The 15884-nt window shown below is 29.9% G+C and overlaps 2 protein-coding genes across 2 annotated transcripts; both read right to left on the bottom strand.

Annotated features, from left to right (window-relative positions):
- Nucleotides 1–375: 375 nt before the first annotated feature.
- On the bottom strand, nt 376–4836 carry LOC108333966 (protein CANDIDATE G-PROTEIN COUPLED RECEPTOR 2). Its single transcript, XM_017569503.1, has 6 exons — nt 4436–4836; nt 3074–3265; nt 1202–1364; nt 889–991; nt 704–785; nt 376–625 (listed from the first exon to the last, which is right to left on the bottom strand). Exons 1-6 carry the CDS (start codon nt 4715–4717, stop codon nt 548–550), a joined length of 900 nt encoding a protein of 299 aa, XP_017424992.1. The 5' UTR covers nt 4718–4836; the 3' UTR covers nt 376–547.
- A 4458-nt stretch (nt 4837–9294) lies between these two features.
- LOC108336235 (flavonoid 3'-monooxygenase) lies at nt 9295–11246 on the bottom strand. Its single transcript, XM_017572605.2, has 3 exons — nt 10727–11246; nt 10127–10570; nt 9295–10040 (listed from the first exon to the last, which is right to left on the bottom strand). Exons 1-3 carry the CDS (start codon nt 11168–11170, stop codon nt 9390–9392), a joined length of 1539 nt encoding a protein of 512 aa, XP_017428094.1. The 5' UTR covers nt 11171–11246; the 3' UTR covers nt 9295–9389.
- Nucleotides 11247–15884: the final 4638 nt, after the last annotated feature.

The raw sequence follows: 15884 nt of genomic DNA, 5'->3' as shown, positions 1-15884 counted from the left end.
AAGCAAGTTTGCATTCTTTATGAAATATTTATTCATTGGGAGAAAATAATCAGTCAATAAATAACTCCCCGACAGTTCTTTACTACCCTTGAATCCAAACCAACATTCTCCGAAACCTAAAGCCACGCAATGACAAAATATAAAATGCAGAGGCCAATTTATGTTTATTTGTATATCATGTGGGCCTTTGATATGGAGACATTGACCAGATTTTACAAAAATTATGAACTTTCAATACGTCTTTAAGAATTGCAAAATGAAGTTGCTGATGACAACTTGAGGCACTACCTATTCTTCAGAAAGATATTTAAATGCTATGTGGATTTTGGAGCTTATTTTGGTTTTCATGAACGAGCTCGTTACTTAGGATGTTGGTTAATAGAAATATGATGCATTATGAAAGCACTGTTCCTATAAAAGCATTTCACGGGCAGCAGGATCATACAATACAACATATCATCGAGATGTTGACGGAGCAGAGTTTAATATTTACAATAATGCACAAACAAAATATGCCTGTCGGTTCCTTTTATAATTTGTTGAAGAATTATTCCCAGTCGGCATCAAAGAATCCAGCATCTTTCATCTCGGAATAATATGCAGTGTCCAGAAGGAAATCCTCCTCCTGCAGCAAATAATAGGAATGTTCATGCATATATTATAGAAACCAAAAAAGAAACAGTAAATAACACAGAATGTTTACCTGGAAGAAATCTGCAAGGAAAGTAATGTAAAGAAATGGAAGATACAAAGAGTGATAACAAAGCACAGTGAGATCATACAACCTGCAGATGGGAAGCATTATCTGTTATTCAGTGTTTAGGCTATCGAGATTATAATTAAGTGCCACTTCTAAGTTTTAATTGAAAAGAAAATATATAGCGTTACCAATTGCCGAGTCCAATGCCAATTCCTGCTAGTCCACAAGATAACAGGCTAATCACACTAAGGACAAACATTACAGCAACATAGTTGTAAAAAGCTGGTCTTGCTGCAAAGATGAACGAAAATAAATCTTTTGGAATATAACTGGTAACAGAATTAGTATGTTTGGCAAAAAGTTGTCTCTAATGTATATTTAAACAGACGTTCTATTCAATGATACACTAATATCACTTCTATGTTTCCTCATTTGGAAAGTGGGAATGCCATTCTACGTGCACAAAGCAGCTATCAACACACTGTCAAAAGTTATACTCACGTGGAAGCTTCTCTCTCCATTTGGAGAAATGTGCAAATAAAATGAAACCATAAGCTGCAGCAAGCAATAACTTGTGTACTATCCATAAACTCCACTTGATTGTATGAGCTCTTTCAACATAGCGGTTGAACAATGGGACCCCAAATCCAAAAACATATATTGCCTGATAAGGAAATGCTTAATCAGCAGAAGACAAACCACGAAACAATGCATAAAAGGCGATGACAGTTAAAAGCAGTTTGAGTAATTAACATCTACAGAACAATGAACACTTGTGGCACTGTGCCTCGTATCATTTGCAACGAGAAACAGACATGAATAGAAAATCATTAGGTTAAAGCCACCATATTTATTTTTTGTTTAGGAAACAAAATGCAAATAGAAATTCATATAGAATAGAATGGCAAAGTTACAGATCAAGGATTATACATCCTCAAAGAAACCAGATACAGCATAGAATCACAATTGAATAGAACCTAAATCAAATGACAAGTAAATTTCTAAAACAAGAAAATGGTGTGCCTAATATAACTGGAACAATTTGCTATTTCCTATTTGATACATCATACATCTAAGGGGCGAAACGAGTAAAATTTCAGTTGTACTTTAATGTATTGAAGATATGTAATTACATTGAATACATTTATGCAGATATATAATTAGTTACTTATGGTTACAATCCGAGAATATATTTCCTCATTTATTAAAATATCATATTTGAACCCTCACTAGGACATCTTTTAGCAACAGTCTTGAATTGTGCTAAAACTTTTTCCACAGGAGTTGCATAGCATGCTATCCCCCCTCTCAATCTTGCGTCACAATCGTAGCTAATGTTTTCAAGTGATCTAAAAGGAAGCTTCCAATTGAAATTAAAGATTGAACTCCCCGCAGTTAAAAGCACCCCATTGACATATCATGTGATTAAAGAGAAATATATTAGTTTAAAAAATATACCATAATACATGCGAGCATTCAATTAAGAGAGAATAAGCTACATCTGTCAGATCATAAGGCAAAAGTTAACATGGAAGTGATAGACCACTATTAATTAGGATGTGGGAGTAAAAAACGGTGATGCGACCACATTAATCCATACACAAGCTTCCTATCAGAGAAATTTGATAGATGCCTAATACTGGCAGGGACGAATACTGTAAAAAAATGGGAGCTTATGAACTTCTTTTAGTAAACAACAACCACCTTTCCCACTTTGTTAGTGTTAAAGACATTACATAAAATACAAATGACTTTTTCCATAGAATGATGGAATTGAGTTCAACAGTATGACAAAAAGAAAAGCCTCAGAAACATTTTTGAGTAAACTCTCAAAAGGGAAGTGGATAACTCAACATGAATTTGGAAATTTGAATCACGGACATTCACTGCAGAAGGAGACTAATTAATAGTTGTTACAGAAAGTAGTCCCCCATGAGCATAAGAAAAAGTACTAGAAACGTAAAATCACAGCCAAAATTAGTTCACTTATCATTTCAAAGGCAATTTTTGTTTATATTGCATGCTGTAAAACATTCTTAAGAGCTGTGTTTGTGGTACCCGTTAGTTCTTCAAAGAAGGTTGCACTATTGGTAGCGATCAATGTAGCTGGTATCAGTGAATGATGGTTCGGCAATTGACTACTTTATTGAGCTGTTATATTTGCAATTGCGATGTCGATTAAGACAAAATTACATTGACAACAAGACACAAACCGGTAAATGCTATTCATAAAGGGGAACATTATATGAAACCAAGAAAGAATAACCAAGTCGAGACACCGTTCAGTCGCAAAAATCCATTTATATTTTACAAAACATATTAAGTGATAGTACATGCATGTATACAACTAATGTGAATGAAAATCCAACTCACCTTAAGAAGGGTATCCACAAAGACAATAATTCCTGATGCAATGAAAGAATGTGCAAGAGCTTCCATGCCATTCGTATGGTTATCATTCAGTAAGAAAGCTATCAAGCTTATCTCTAGACACAGCATACTAGACGCTGTAAATAATGACAGTAGATTCCATGCAACCCCCTTTCCATGAGAGCACTGCCATGCCTGCTTAAGCAAAAACGAAAGAGTTGAAAGGCTAAAAGAAGGGAAGGTAGAAATCCTACAGCCAACTGAATGAGACTAAATTAAAGTCACAGTCAAAGTTTACAAAGGAGCACACACAGAAATGGAAAAGCTGTGCCGTAGATTTTGCACCCATACAGATTACTTTTACCCACTGGACTCAAAAGCAAACAGAGCCCGTAGCTGAAAAACTTAAATGCAGATTTTTAAAGTTCGTAAAGTTCTATGGCAGGAACCAAGTCTTCAGCATCAGTGCAGAAGCCACATAGTAACAAAAGCAATGAAAGTCACATTCATAGTTACCTCATGATACAATACTATTATGTATAATATATGGTATGTGGGAGAATACCCAGTTGGTAATTGGTATGCTACACTCATTCACAATTTCGAAGCCATAACATATTCAAAGCCATAGGTATTGGGAATTACGGGTAAATAGCATAGTAAATTAAACATTTTAAATAAAACTTTCCACTTCTTCAATTTTTCCTTTTGTTCTGAAGTAAACGCTAACCTTGAGGTTGGACCCCAGCCATGAACACCTATATGACCGGCACGTTGGTACTCTCGTGCACACTCTTGAGATCACAGCTTCGCAAACACTCTCGTTAATTAAACACTTTAAATAAAACTGGTTGTCTCGTGCTTTTTCTATGTGCTATCATTTATTGCTAGTTTTTTTTCCTAACATGCTGTTGGACTTCACAGGCCCTCTTCCCAGTATTCACTCACCAAAGACTAATTAATATGTGGAAATCCCCTCATATATTCGTATTGCAGAGAACGGCCGTTTGTTGAATTTTAAAGGAGTAGAAATAAAATAGCCAAACCAGAAAATCGAGGGATGTGTTCCATACGCATTCCACAACAAATTCAATAAAAAAAATGCACCACGAACTGGAAAGGGGGTCATAAAGCCGTGTATTCAAAAGTGAGACCCAAAGGAAAATGGACACCGGAATAACCATTTTAATCATCAGACAGAGTATGATTATTGTTTTTATTCTAACAATACTGGTCTTAAAATCAAGCGTATCATGATTTTTTTACTAATTGATAGTGTAAATCACAGAGACTTCTCAAATCAGCATCATCGAAGCAGAAGACAAAACAATATGTACAAAAAAGGAAAGATGCGATGTGGTGTACCTGAAGAGAAGACCATGCGAGGTTTAAAAGCGTGACGAGCCAAAGGAGGGCGTAATAGGAAACGACAACATAGGAGCCTCGACGACAAAGGCTTTTGAGGTTCTTCTTGGCGTGCAGCGCAAGATACAGAGCGAACAAGACGGATGAAACGACAAGGAAGATGCCGTAGCCATCGTACTTCAGATCGCTGCCAAGTGGCGACAAAGCTTCATTTTCGATACTCAGTGACATGGTTTCAGGGTTTGAGATCTGTTGAGAAGAAAAAGAATTTGTGGGAACCATGAGACATTGTTTGGTCGCTGCTCAAGTGGATTTTCTTGAACAAGATCGTGGAATTGAGTTGACGATGGAGTTAACTACCATCTTTCTTCTCTTGTGATGAAAGTTTCCGTGTAATAATATCAATCATGATTTACAACTTTTTATTACATTTTTAACAGCTTTAATATCCTAATAATTTAGCACTAGGCCTGTAAAAATAATAATAAGAAGTTATTACAGTTGAATTCAAGAACAATTGTTCGTTACAAATTCATATATAATAGGTTAAAAAATAACAAAATCCATACATACTTATATTACTAATTAAAGCTATTCCTCTCTTGAATTTTTTTTTAGTGCATAACTTTTTTCGATTTTATATTTTAAATAGTTGTTTTTTAAAATTTAAATAATTATTTACAAACAAAAAAATCATTAATACAAAAGGTAACCATTTGTAATAATATTATCACAATTATTTATTTTTGCAATTACTTTTAAAATAATTATTTTACAATTTAATAATAATATTAGTTCATTAATTATTATGATATTTTTTATGATAAAAAAATAAACTCATAAATATAAAAGCATGTATTTGCTAGTATATAAGAAAAAGGATGGCACAGCTATATAATAACTATGTTTTGTTTAAATTAGTAATTAGAAATTTTAATTTTGCATTCCTCTATGCTAATATATAAAGAATTTTTCCTTTTTTATCCATATTTGTTTTTTAATTTTATTTTTTTAAGTAAAAAATTTTAAAGTTAAAATAATTATTTTGTCAAATTTATCATTTTAAGTGATTTTTTTAAAAATTTCACTCATCTTCGAACTCGTTTTTCATTATCTTTAAAGTCTAATATTTCACATCTTCCTAATTTTTCATTGTCAATAAAGTTTGAAAAAGAACAAAATTCTTCTACTTCTCACTGCTAAGCTTCACTCAATAATCTATTTTCTCCAATTCACTATTTTAATTCTCGTATATAAGTATTCACTTTTCTTTTTGCATGTGTCATTTTATATCTTTTAGGAAGATCTCCTCTTAAGTATGATTCCAATGAATCAATTGGGTCACTAATCCATATTCTTTCAATGTTTCTAAAACCCTCCCAATATATTTGGTGTTAGAGTTCTTGGGAGAAAGGGTAGAATTTGTCCATCACAACAAGGTGATGAAAGCTAATTCATAGATTTTTGCATGTTGAATTATTGTTGTTAAAAAAACATGAATTTTTGGTGTTTTAAAATTGTGAAATGTTGATTTTTTTTAATATGCGATGATGAATAGTATGTCTAAGATGTTAAATTGATAAGTTAGTTGTGTATTGTTTGTGAATACGTGCATAATCATGATTATCATGTATTGAATTTGTGGAAAGCTTAGAATTGATTGATGAGTTGTTGAGAATGTCTTAGTGAGATTTGAATTAAGTAATATGACATTGGTTGAGCTAAAAAAACATGAAACTTATGATCATTGAAATGTTTAAACATTAAAAATTGACTCAAAGAGTGTCAAATTAGAAAAATAAAACTTAAAATGGGAAGTTTGAGTTTTCTAATAGTATCGGACACTACTATCAAATGGTCAAGGACCACTTGTGTTTAACCCAATGATGTAAATTTTTCTTTAGGTTATTCTTCTTTAAAACGAGCATTACTCATAGTTATGAGTAGACTGAGAACAAAAAAATTGTCACTTATTGGGTTTTAGAGTTAGTGCATATATTTGGTTTACTTAGTTTCTTTAAATCATGATTAAATATGTTTTTAATTTTTGAATTTCAACACGAAATTGAAATTTATCTAATGTTAAAATAATTGATAGATTTTAATCCTTATATTGTGAAATAAATGAATATAGTCATTTTAATTCAATAATGTTTTTTTTTTGTGTCAGATGTATTTTTCAATTAATATTGAAACGATAACATGTTAAACAATGTAAATAATTCAGATATTAACCTAAAACATATTTAAAGAAACATTCGTATTAACTGAATTAAAATAATATATATATATATATATATATATATATATATATATATATTCATTTTTAAAATTTAAAGACTAATATGTATTCAAGTTTTGAATTTACAAATTTAATTTTTGCGATCAAAACTCAGAGAATAAAAGTATATCTAATTTATTCAAATTGTGTCAAAATATTAGCTAATGTAAGTTTAGGTAAATCTTTTGTATATTGATTTGGAGTAAAAACAATTATTTTAATTCTAAATTGAATTTTGCGTTAAAACAATTTCAGATGATTTTGTGAGATTAATTTTTTTTTACTATTTTATTGACTCGTTCTTATAATTAAATATCTAAAGAAATCAAACTTTAAGTGGAAAACTATATTCCCATGCAGTTTAAACAAAACTCTTAACTGTTCTGACAAACTTTAACACTATAGATTTATGGATTGTTTACATTCAGGGACAGATTTTTTGTTTGAGACAGAGGATGTTACGGCTTCCCTGTATAATGAGAATTTGTGAAATTAAATTAGATAAAATTTATTTTTTTATAAAGTATATCACTTAATATTAATAAATTGTAAAGTATAAAATTAAATATAATAAAAAATACATTTTTTATTAAGATTATTCTTTTACTTTTTCTTTCTTTATCTTTTGATTTACTTATTATTTTTGTTTATCTTTCGCTATTTTACGTGTTTTTTCTTGTTTATGAAAAAAAAACTAAACATAAACTCATTATTTTTGTTTTATTTTTCATGTTATATTACATTCCAAAGGAAAAAAAAAGACTTTTTATTATTCCATTCAATACTAAAATATTAATTTTATAATTTTTTTATCTTATAAGTCTTTTTGTTTAGTAATTTTTTATAAACATAAAAGAAAATATTAGTTATGTTATGTTTTTGTAACTAATTTTTAATTGTGGCTTGAATATCATTGATTTTTTTCAGTAATTACATTCCCAATACTAGACTCTGATTTTTTTACTCTTAAATTTTTTTCTTAAATAGATTCATTTCTTAAAAATTATAAAAGGAAAAGTACTTGTGAATGAAAAGTCGAAGGATTCAATTTCTTGACCTTTGAAACATGACAATAATATTCAAATTATTTACTACTTTTATATTAATGACAATAATATAAATATCTAAATTTTAAATATATTATTTTTACTTTCACACAGTTATTGTCAATATGCTTGACAGGTTACGTTAAATTAAAAAAAAAGGTTATTTTAAGATGGTGATGGATTACAGGGGATTTTAGTTGGAGATTTTTAAATTATTTTCGAAACAATGGTTATAATAAGAAAATATAATGTTAAGGTTTTGAAGTGACATATATGTGGAAAAGGACATGAGTTGAAATCAAACTAAAACTTTTGTGATATACTTTTCCTGTAAAACAAGGTTCTTTTCTCATTCTTTCGTTCAATGCTACCAAATTTTGGAATTTAGAACATCGCCGTCGGCAAAACGTGGCAGTAAGTGAGTGGAAAAGGTCAATTAAGATTGAATTTTATGATCTTATGCAGAGAAATGCAGTGCCGGTTCTCGTAGGAAAGCAGTAAGTCGGTGAACTTAGTGCTTCTTCTCTCAGTTTGACTTGCACTACTTTAGAATTATTTTCAACTGAGATTTTCTGGAAGAATTTTTATGTAAAGAAATTATAAACATTTATAAAAATATCGAAATTTTTTAATGAAATTTTACTTTTTTAGAAATAATTTATTTTATGATTATTTTTTGTAATTTTAAAATTTTAAAAATTAAAAATATAAAATAATAATATTCAGAAATTTTATGCTATAAGAATTTAAAGTGATCTATTTAAAAGGTAAAAATTCTTGTTGAAAATCTCTCGTTTCAGTAAGTAATTATACAATAATAATATTACATAAAACTAATAAATATTATTAAAAAATAAGAAAAACAATTTAAAATAAATATAAAAAATTTATGTCTGTAAAAGTATTATTATTCTGTTAAGTTATATAGATTATACCAAAATAAGAATCATATAATATTTACTTTGAAAATATTTAATCAAGTATATTAAGGTAAAAGTGTTATAATGATAATACAATGATAGTTTTTCAATATTTTGAATAACTTTTGATGGTAAAAGAAAGATGACAAAGAAGATTTGTAATTTAATATATAAATATTTATACTAATAAATATATTTCATGATACCTTTCAACCAGATGTTGTTGGGTGATGTTACGTAACATATTTGCTATCTTTCTAATATTTCTTGATTTTTATGGTCAACATCCTATTATATTTTAACACTTTAATTCTCAAATTTTATTAAACATAAAAGACGTAAAAATAAAAACTCATTTGATAAATTAATAGGCAAATTTCAAATTGTTATTATGCAAATATATGATAAAAAGTTCAGGGTAACCACGTTTTAACATTTCGATTCTTCAACTTTTCTTCAGCAGATTTTAAAACAGAAAATTACTTTCATAAATTTATTGATTTTTTTTTAATTTTAGAATAAAAATATTAATAAGTTAAATATTAACAAGTTACACAATTCATCATTATTGTCTAACTTGCTTTAAACATTCAATTAAAACACTGACAAATTGAAAGAAAATGTAACCAATTATATAACCACCATTTATTTATTGCATCCATGTCACTGAAAGAGAAAAGGTGAGAAGAGTTAGGATAAGTTGAAAATCATGGAGATGATGATGAATACAAGTGGCGTGAGAGCCTAGGACGAGGGTGGACACAAAGAGGCACTTCTCTTTGGAGGGTGAGCCCATATGCTTCATCCATATTGAGACTTTTTGGGTCAAGCCCATTCTCTAACTCCCAATCAAATGCATGGGCTAGGGTAGCAGTCACCAGCTGAACCTTCATCAGAGCTAAGCTCATACCAGCACAGATTCTACGACCAGCGCCAAAGGGTATAGCCTCAAAGTTGTTGCCCTTAACATCAACATCAGCCTTCTCACCACCAAGGAGAAACCTTTCGGGCTTGAACTCCAATGGGTCTGACCACTCCTCAGGGTCACGTCCTATGGCCCAAACATTCACCATGAGAGTTGCACCTTTGGGAATGTGGTAACCTAATATCTCACAGCTCTTTTCAGCAAATCGTGGAATAGAAAGAGGGGTTGGTGGGTGTAATCGCAATGTTTCCTTCACCACAGCCTGTAAGTAAGGGAGTTGGGGCAAGTCAAGTTCTGTCACAAGTCTGTTTTCACCCACAACACTGTCTATTTCTTGTTGCACCTCGACCATAATTCTTGGGTTCCTAATTATTTCAGCCATTGCCCATTCAATTGTGCTTGATGAGGTGTCTGTTCCAGCTCCAAACATGTTCTGCAAAAGATCAATTCTACATGTGATTGTCTGCACAAGATGTGAAAAAAGGTATTGTCATTGTTGTCTTTGGAGAATCTACTTACCAAAAGAATTGCTTTGATCTCCTCTTCACAGAGATTATATCCATCTTGAGGAGTTTCTTTGAGTGACAACAACGTTGTTAAGTATGTGTTTTGGTGTTTCTCATTCATGGAAACCTGATGTTCCTCCAGAATGCTAGTTAAAAATGCGTCAAAGCCCTTGCGTAGTTTTTTTGCTTTGGCTTTTACTCCTTGAAGGTCTAGCCAATCCAAGAATGGAATGAAGTCACCAATATTGAAAACTCCTAAGAAGTTCATGAGCTCCAACACCATGGATTTAAACTCATCTGCCTTTGGATCCCACTCACTGTTTCCATCGTTGAAAACTCTTCGTCCTATCATCACCCTTGCCAATGTGTTGGTGGCATACACGTTCAACAACAGTCCCAATTTCACTGCTTTTGAGCCTGAACTTGCCAAATCACATGTCAGTCTTTCTACCTCTTCCTGCAGATATTTTGTTTTGGTTAGTTTATGCAAAAATAAAAATTTTACCAAGAATTTTAACGAAACGAAATCTATAACTATTTTAATTAGATAAACAATACGATAATATTGTCAAATGATTAATGGAAATTAATGTGGAAGATGGAAATGACGCACCTGACGCACTTCTCTAAAATCGTCCATGGCCCTACCAGAGAAAATGTGAGTTGAGCTTATTTTCCTCAACAACCGCCACCGAGGGCCATAGGAAGCAAACCCAAAATCTTCCTTGTAATAACTCATGTACTTGTTCACGAAGCTCCGTGGCCGGTTTGAAAAGTTCGCATCGTGAACCTTCAAGAACTGCTCCGCCACGGAGGCGGAAGCCGCCACCACAACGTCGACAAACCCCAACCGAAGGTGCATGAGCGGGCCATACTTATGGGCCAGGGCCGCAATGGTTTGGTGTGGCGCATGGCCCATGTGAGGCAAGTTTCCCACTATGGGCCATGGGCTTGGCCCTGGTGGCAGTGGTGAATGCGCGGTTTTGAGCTTGAAAAGACGGTAAATAAGGATAGCTGCTACACTGCCAGTAGCAAAAGCTATAAGCCAAGGTAACATGGATATGGATTATGTTTATGTATGTATGTATGAAACGTGCTTTTAACAATGGTGTCTCACACAAAAGCAGCACAACCCAGCTTGTTTATAAGAATTTTTTTGGGAAAGTTGAATAATGAAAGGATAAAAAAAAATATTTATTTTATTTGTGTTATTCAATGGAAAATAGTTTTATTCAGTGTCAGACAATTACGTAACAGCCAGTGTTGACTTGACTCCAATGCTGCATAGAAGGATTCTCCATTAAGGTTGTGATTGGACATTTTTTTAATTGTAATTTTTTAATAAATAATTATTTACTAATTTTACTTTTTATGTGTTTTTTTTAATTTAATCATTTTAATAAAATACTATTTACAAAAAGAAATCTATAATAAGATTATAAATTTATTATTTCTATACGCAAGTGTTTTTACTATTTATCATAATAAAAATCCTTTTGAACATAGGACCATTATTATGAGATAAGATTTTATAAATGACGCCAAATTTTCTGTACCAAAAGTATTCATCAACCAAGTAAGCTGTGATATACTTAAAAGCCTAATTATCCAATAATTAATTACTCTTGTTTAATTGTATCACTAAATTTCCTTTTATCTCTAACGTCACACGAGAATTAGATTGGTGTTATTAATTATTGTGCGGGGTTTTATCGATTAAATCTGCCAAACGTTTAACACAATATGTCCAATTAATTAGCCTTAACTAATTTGTAGATTTTTTATATAACTAAAATTTTCCACGTACTGTATAATACATTATATATATTAATAGATACTTCGATTGGTATAGAAGATTAATATATTAGAGGTATAATAAAAAAAATGTGGCATCCAAGCACTCGATGGTAAAAGATTTTAGAAATTTAGATGCTACAACAGTGTTTTATTTTCAATAATGAAAACGGGTGTTTACTCATATTAAATGTAATCGTTTTCCAAAACATATTAAATGTATTCAAATATGTTACATCAGCCTAAGTATGGCAGATTTATTCAATGCTTGAAAGTGATGAGATTTAATTTTTAATTTTCTTCAGACTTATATATGTATACAAAATACATAATCCAGTCTGTTCATCAGATAAGATATTGAAGAAGAAGAAAAATAGTAAAACTCCTTTTTGGAAAGTAATTTGAAGATGAAATATGTTACAATTTTATAGTTAAATTTGAAAGAAATAGAATTTATAGGATAGATGTTACAATAATGTTTTATAAGTCTCAAAGGTCATTACATGAATAGAAAACATTCTAGATAAAATTAAACAGTTCAAGAAAAAATCCAATTAAATAAATTTCTTCCACTTAAAGTGATAAGAAAAATATTTTATATATTTTGTTCATTCTGAAATAACTTATACAATTTAATTTTTCTGCACTTAAAAAGAGTAATTAAATTAAAAATGTAATCACAGCATTGCAAAAGTAACTAATTTATCTTAATTGTGAATTGAGTTTTAGCTGAAGGAGTCGAATCTGACTAGAAAAGTCATGATATACATGCATCTCGTATGTCAAAGAACGTCAAAAGAATAGTACACTGCATACACATCAATAGAGAGAGAGAGAGAGAGAGAGAGAGGAGCAGCACAACCTCGTAAGAGAGGAAATTGAATTTTGATGGTGCCGTTATTTTCAGCCATTGGATGAATGCACTGTGTAGGATCTAGACAGGTGTCTATTACACTAAAAAATATCAGTTAAATTTTATATTACCATACATAAAAGCAAATCCATTAATCAAAATGTTTTTCCCTTTTTAAAAGCAAGCAGTAGAAGTAGAATTTTAAGTAAAGATTAATAATCCATAATAGAGAAAAATACTTCGAATATATAACATGTAAAGAATACAATAAAATTGAAAAAAAAATAACAAAATAAGAATTAATTAAACTCAAGATTCGTATTGTGATAGAATCTTCACGTATCTCTTCTTCTTTGTTATCGAACCATGGATAGGATCTTACCGAACGACAACAAAACTGAATAATAGTCGAACGGTTGAAGACTACCAAAACGGCTGAAGATTACCGAACAGTGAATATTTGAAAGCCGTTCAATTACTATGTTTTAGAAACAAATTATTTCTGTTAATTCTGTTTTTTTTTTCCTCTTCCTCTTTGTATTTATTTTTCGGTTCCCCTGTATCTGAAATACTTTTGACTAATATTCATTCACTATGCTTTATATGGATTTCCTGTTCTCTCTTCTCAAACACTCACATATTGTGTAAATAAATAAAACCAAAACTTTAATAAAAAAACAAAATTTATTATATTGAGGAATTTTAAACATTTTACAGTCCAATTAACCTGTGATGTAAGAACACTGAAATTACTTTTTAATTAGTGTGGTGAAGGTCATGTTACGTCCTATAAAAAAATATAGTTTTGAAAAGTATTTCTTCATAATTTAATATAATATTATTCTTATAAAATAATATTATTCTTTCTATATTTTTCTTTGTGTATCTAGAATCATTAATTTCGTGTCTTCAGAACTAAAAAAAAGTCATAATTTAATTATTCGTGTTCCTTCGCGTGTTTATCTTCTTTGACTTTCTCCATCTTCTATTTCTTTTCTAGAATGATTAATTTATTGTTTTCAAATAAATAATTAAGAAAAGTTATATATATATATATATATATATATATATATATATTTAATAGGTGTGCAGTTAGTCTAAATTTTTAATCGTTTTTCTTTTCGAAAAAAAAAATGTCCTCGTATTGATTTTTGAGATGAGAGGGTGAGATAAGTTTTATTATCTCGTACTTATTTTTAAAACAAAAAATTAATATATTTATATATTTATATCTGTTTTATACTGTTTCAATATTCATTTATTATTTTTCATAAAAACAAAAATCATATAAAAATATAATATTGTCAAATATTTGATTTAAAAAATACATCTATATGTTATCATACATTTGATATTAGTTATTTAGGAAATATATATATATATATATATATATATATATATATATATATTATATTATCATCAAAAAAGGTGGGAGAAACTAATTCCTAGATTTTTGAATGTTGAATTATTGTTGCTAAAAAAGTATGAATTTTTGGTGTTTTAAATTTGTGAAATGTTGATTTTTTTTAATATGTGTTGGTGAATGGTTTGTTTAAGTTAAATTAATAAGTTAATTGTGTATTATTTGTGAATATGTGCATAATCATGATAATTATATATTGAATTTGTAAAAAGCTTAAAATTGATTGATGGGTTATTGAGAATGTCTTTGTGATGTTTGAATTGGGTAATATACACTTGTTAAAAAAAATGAAATTTATGATCATTGAAATGTTTAAACATTGAGTATTGACTCAAAGAGTGTTAAATTAAATAAATCAAACTTAAAATGAGAAATTTGAGTTTTCTAATAAGATTAGGCGCTATACTATCATATGGTCCAGGACCACTTAGTTGGTGTTGGGCGATACTCCATTTTTTAGTTTGTATCATCATGAAAAAAATTGAAATTTTCACTTCAATAACAATCGGATTGAGCTAAACTTTTGACAAATTGATATGTTCGAGTGAATGTTTATAGTAATAATAATTTTTCAAGTGAGATTCTCATAGTGCAGGTTGTTTATCTATGTTACTTGTTTGATGCACAAATTTTTCACATTTACTCAATTGAGTTTATTCTTTTTGTATTGTATTCTCCATTCAATTATTTTAATTTAAAAACAAGAATATAAATTCTAGAGTTTTTTTTTTTTTACTTTTTCCATTTTTGTTGTTTTATAGAATGATTAATTTATTGTTTTTAAAAAATTAAGAAAAGTTATATATATATTTATATATATATATATATATATATATATATATATATATATATATATATATATATATATATATATATATATATATATATTCGTTGTGGAGTTAGTCTAAATTTTCAATCGTATTTTTTTTCAAAAAAAATTGTCCTCGTATTGAATTTTGAGATGAGAGGATGAGTAAGTTTTATTATCTCCTACTTAATTTTATTAATTTTAAAATAAAAAAATTAATGTATTTATATATGTTTTTATACTATTCCAATATTAATTTATTATTTTTCATAAAAATAAAAACCATATAAAAATATAGTATTATCAGATATTTTATTTAAAAAATACATGTATATATTAGGTTTAATACATCAGTTGGTCTCTACTTTTAGGGTTTTGGTTCAAAGTAATCCTATCTTTTAAAAAAGTTCAGTAAGACCCCATATTTCGTTAAAAAATGTTCAATACAGTCCTTTTTGCTCACGCGGTTAAAAACATAACAGTGCAAATGTCACCGTGGCATCTCATAAGCATGTGACACACGTTAATATGTGGACTTAAATGATTTTTTAATTTAAAAAAAGTTCAAAAAAGTTCCTGCCACATCATCATCACCATCTCCAGACAAACCCTAATTTCTCTCCAATAAACCCTAGCTGTCGCACCATCCAGCGCCGTCACCACCATCCTCGCGCGGCAGCCGTCCTCTCCAATGCATCACACGCCACTACCAAAGCTATGCGAGAACGCGAGAAACCCTAGGTCTCCACGGTTTGCTTGTAGGTCTGATTGTGGTTGCAGGTGAAGGCAAGCAGCGACGCGGTTAGTGGTGGAGAAGAGTAGCGATTCGCGATCTGCAGTAGCTGCTGATTTGGCTGGTGGTTAGTGGTGGATGATTCCGTGGTGGAGATTGG

This window comes from Vigna angularis, chromosome 1 (assembly GCF_016808095.1).
Source record: "Vigna angularis cultivar LongXiaoDou No.4 chromosome 1, ASM1680809v1, whole genome shotgun sequence".
NCBI classification, from domain to species: Eukaryota; Viridiplantae; Streptophyta; class Magnoliopsida; order Fabales; family Fabaceae; genus Vigna; species Vigna angularis.
This window is presented reverse-complemented; position numbering and strand designations above follow the sequence as displayed.

What these genes read in the sequence shown, in the direction of transcription:
- LOC108333966 (XM_017569503.1), bottom strand. Translation starts at nt 4,717, where the DNA reads ATGGTTCCCACAAATTCTTTTTCTTCTCAACAGATCTCAAACCCTGAA. An exon ending in TCGCATGGTCTTCTCTTCAG is followed by an intron (nt 3,266 to 4,435) that starts GTACACCACATC and finishes TTGCTTAAGCAG; the next exon opens with GCATGGCAGTGCTCTCATGG. An exon ending in TTGTGGATACCCTTCTTAAG is followed by an intron (nt 1,365 to 3,073) that starts GTGAGTTGGATT and finishes TTTCCTTATCAG; the next exon opens with GCAATATATGTTTTTGGATT.
- LOC108336235 (XM_017572605.2), bottom strand. Translation starts at nt 11,170, where the DNA reads ATGTTACCTTGGCTTATAGCTTTTGCTACTGGCAGTGTAGCAGCTATC. An exon ending in ATTTTAGAGAAGTGCGTCAG is followed by an intron (nt 10,571 to 10,726) that starts GTGCGTCATTTC and finishes AAATATCTGCAG; the next exon opens with GAAGAGGTAGAAAGACTGAC. An exon ending in AGATCAAAGCAATTCTTTTG is followed by an intron (nt 10,041 to 10,126) that starts GTAAGTAGATTC and finishes GATCTTTTGCAG; the next exon opens with AACATGTTTGGAGCTGGAAC.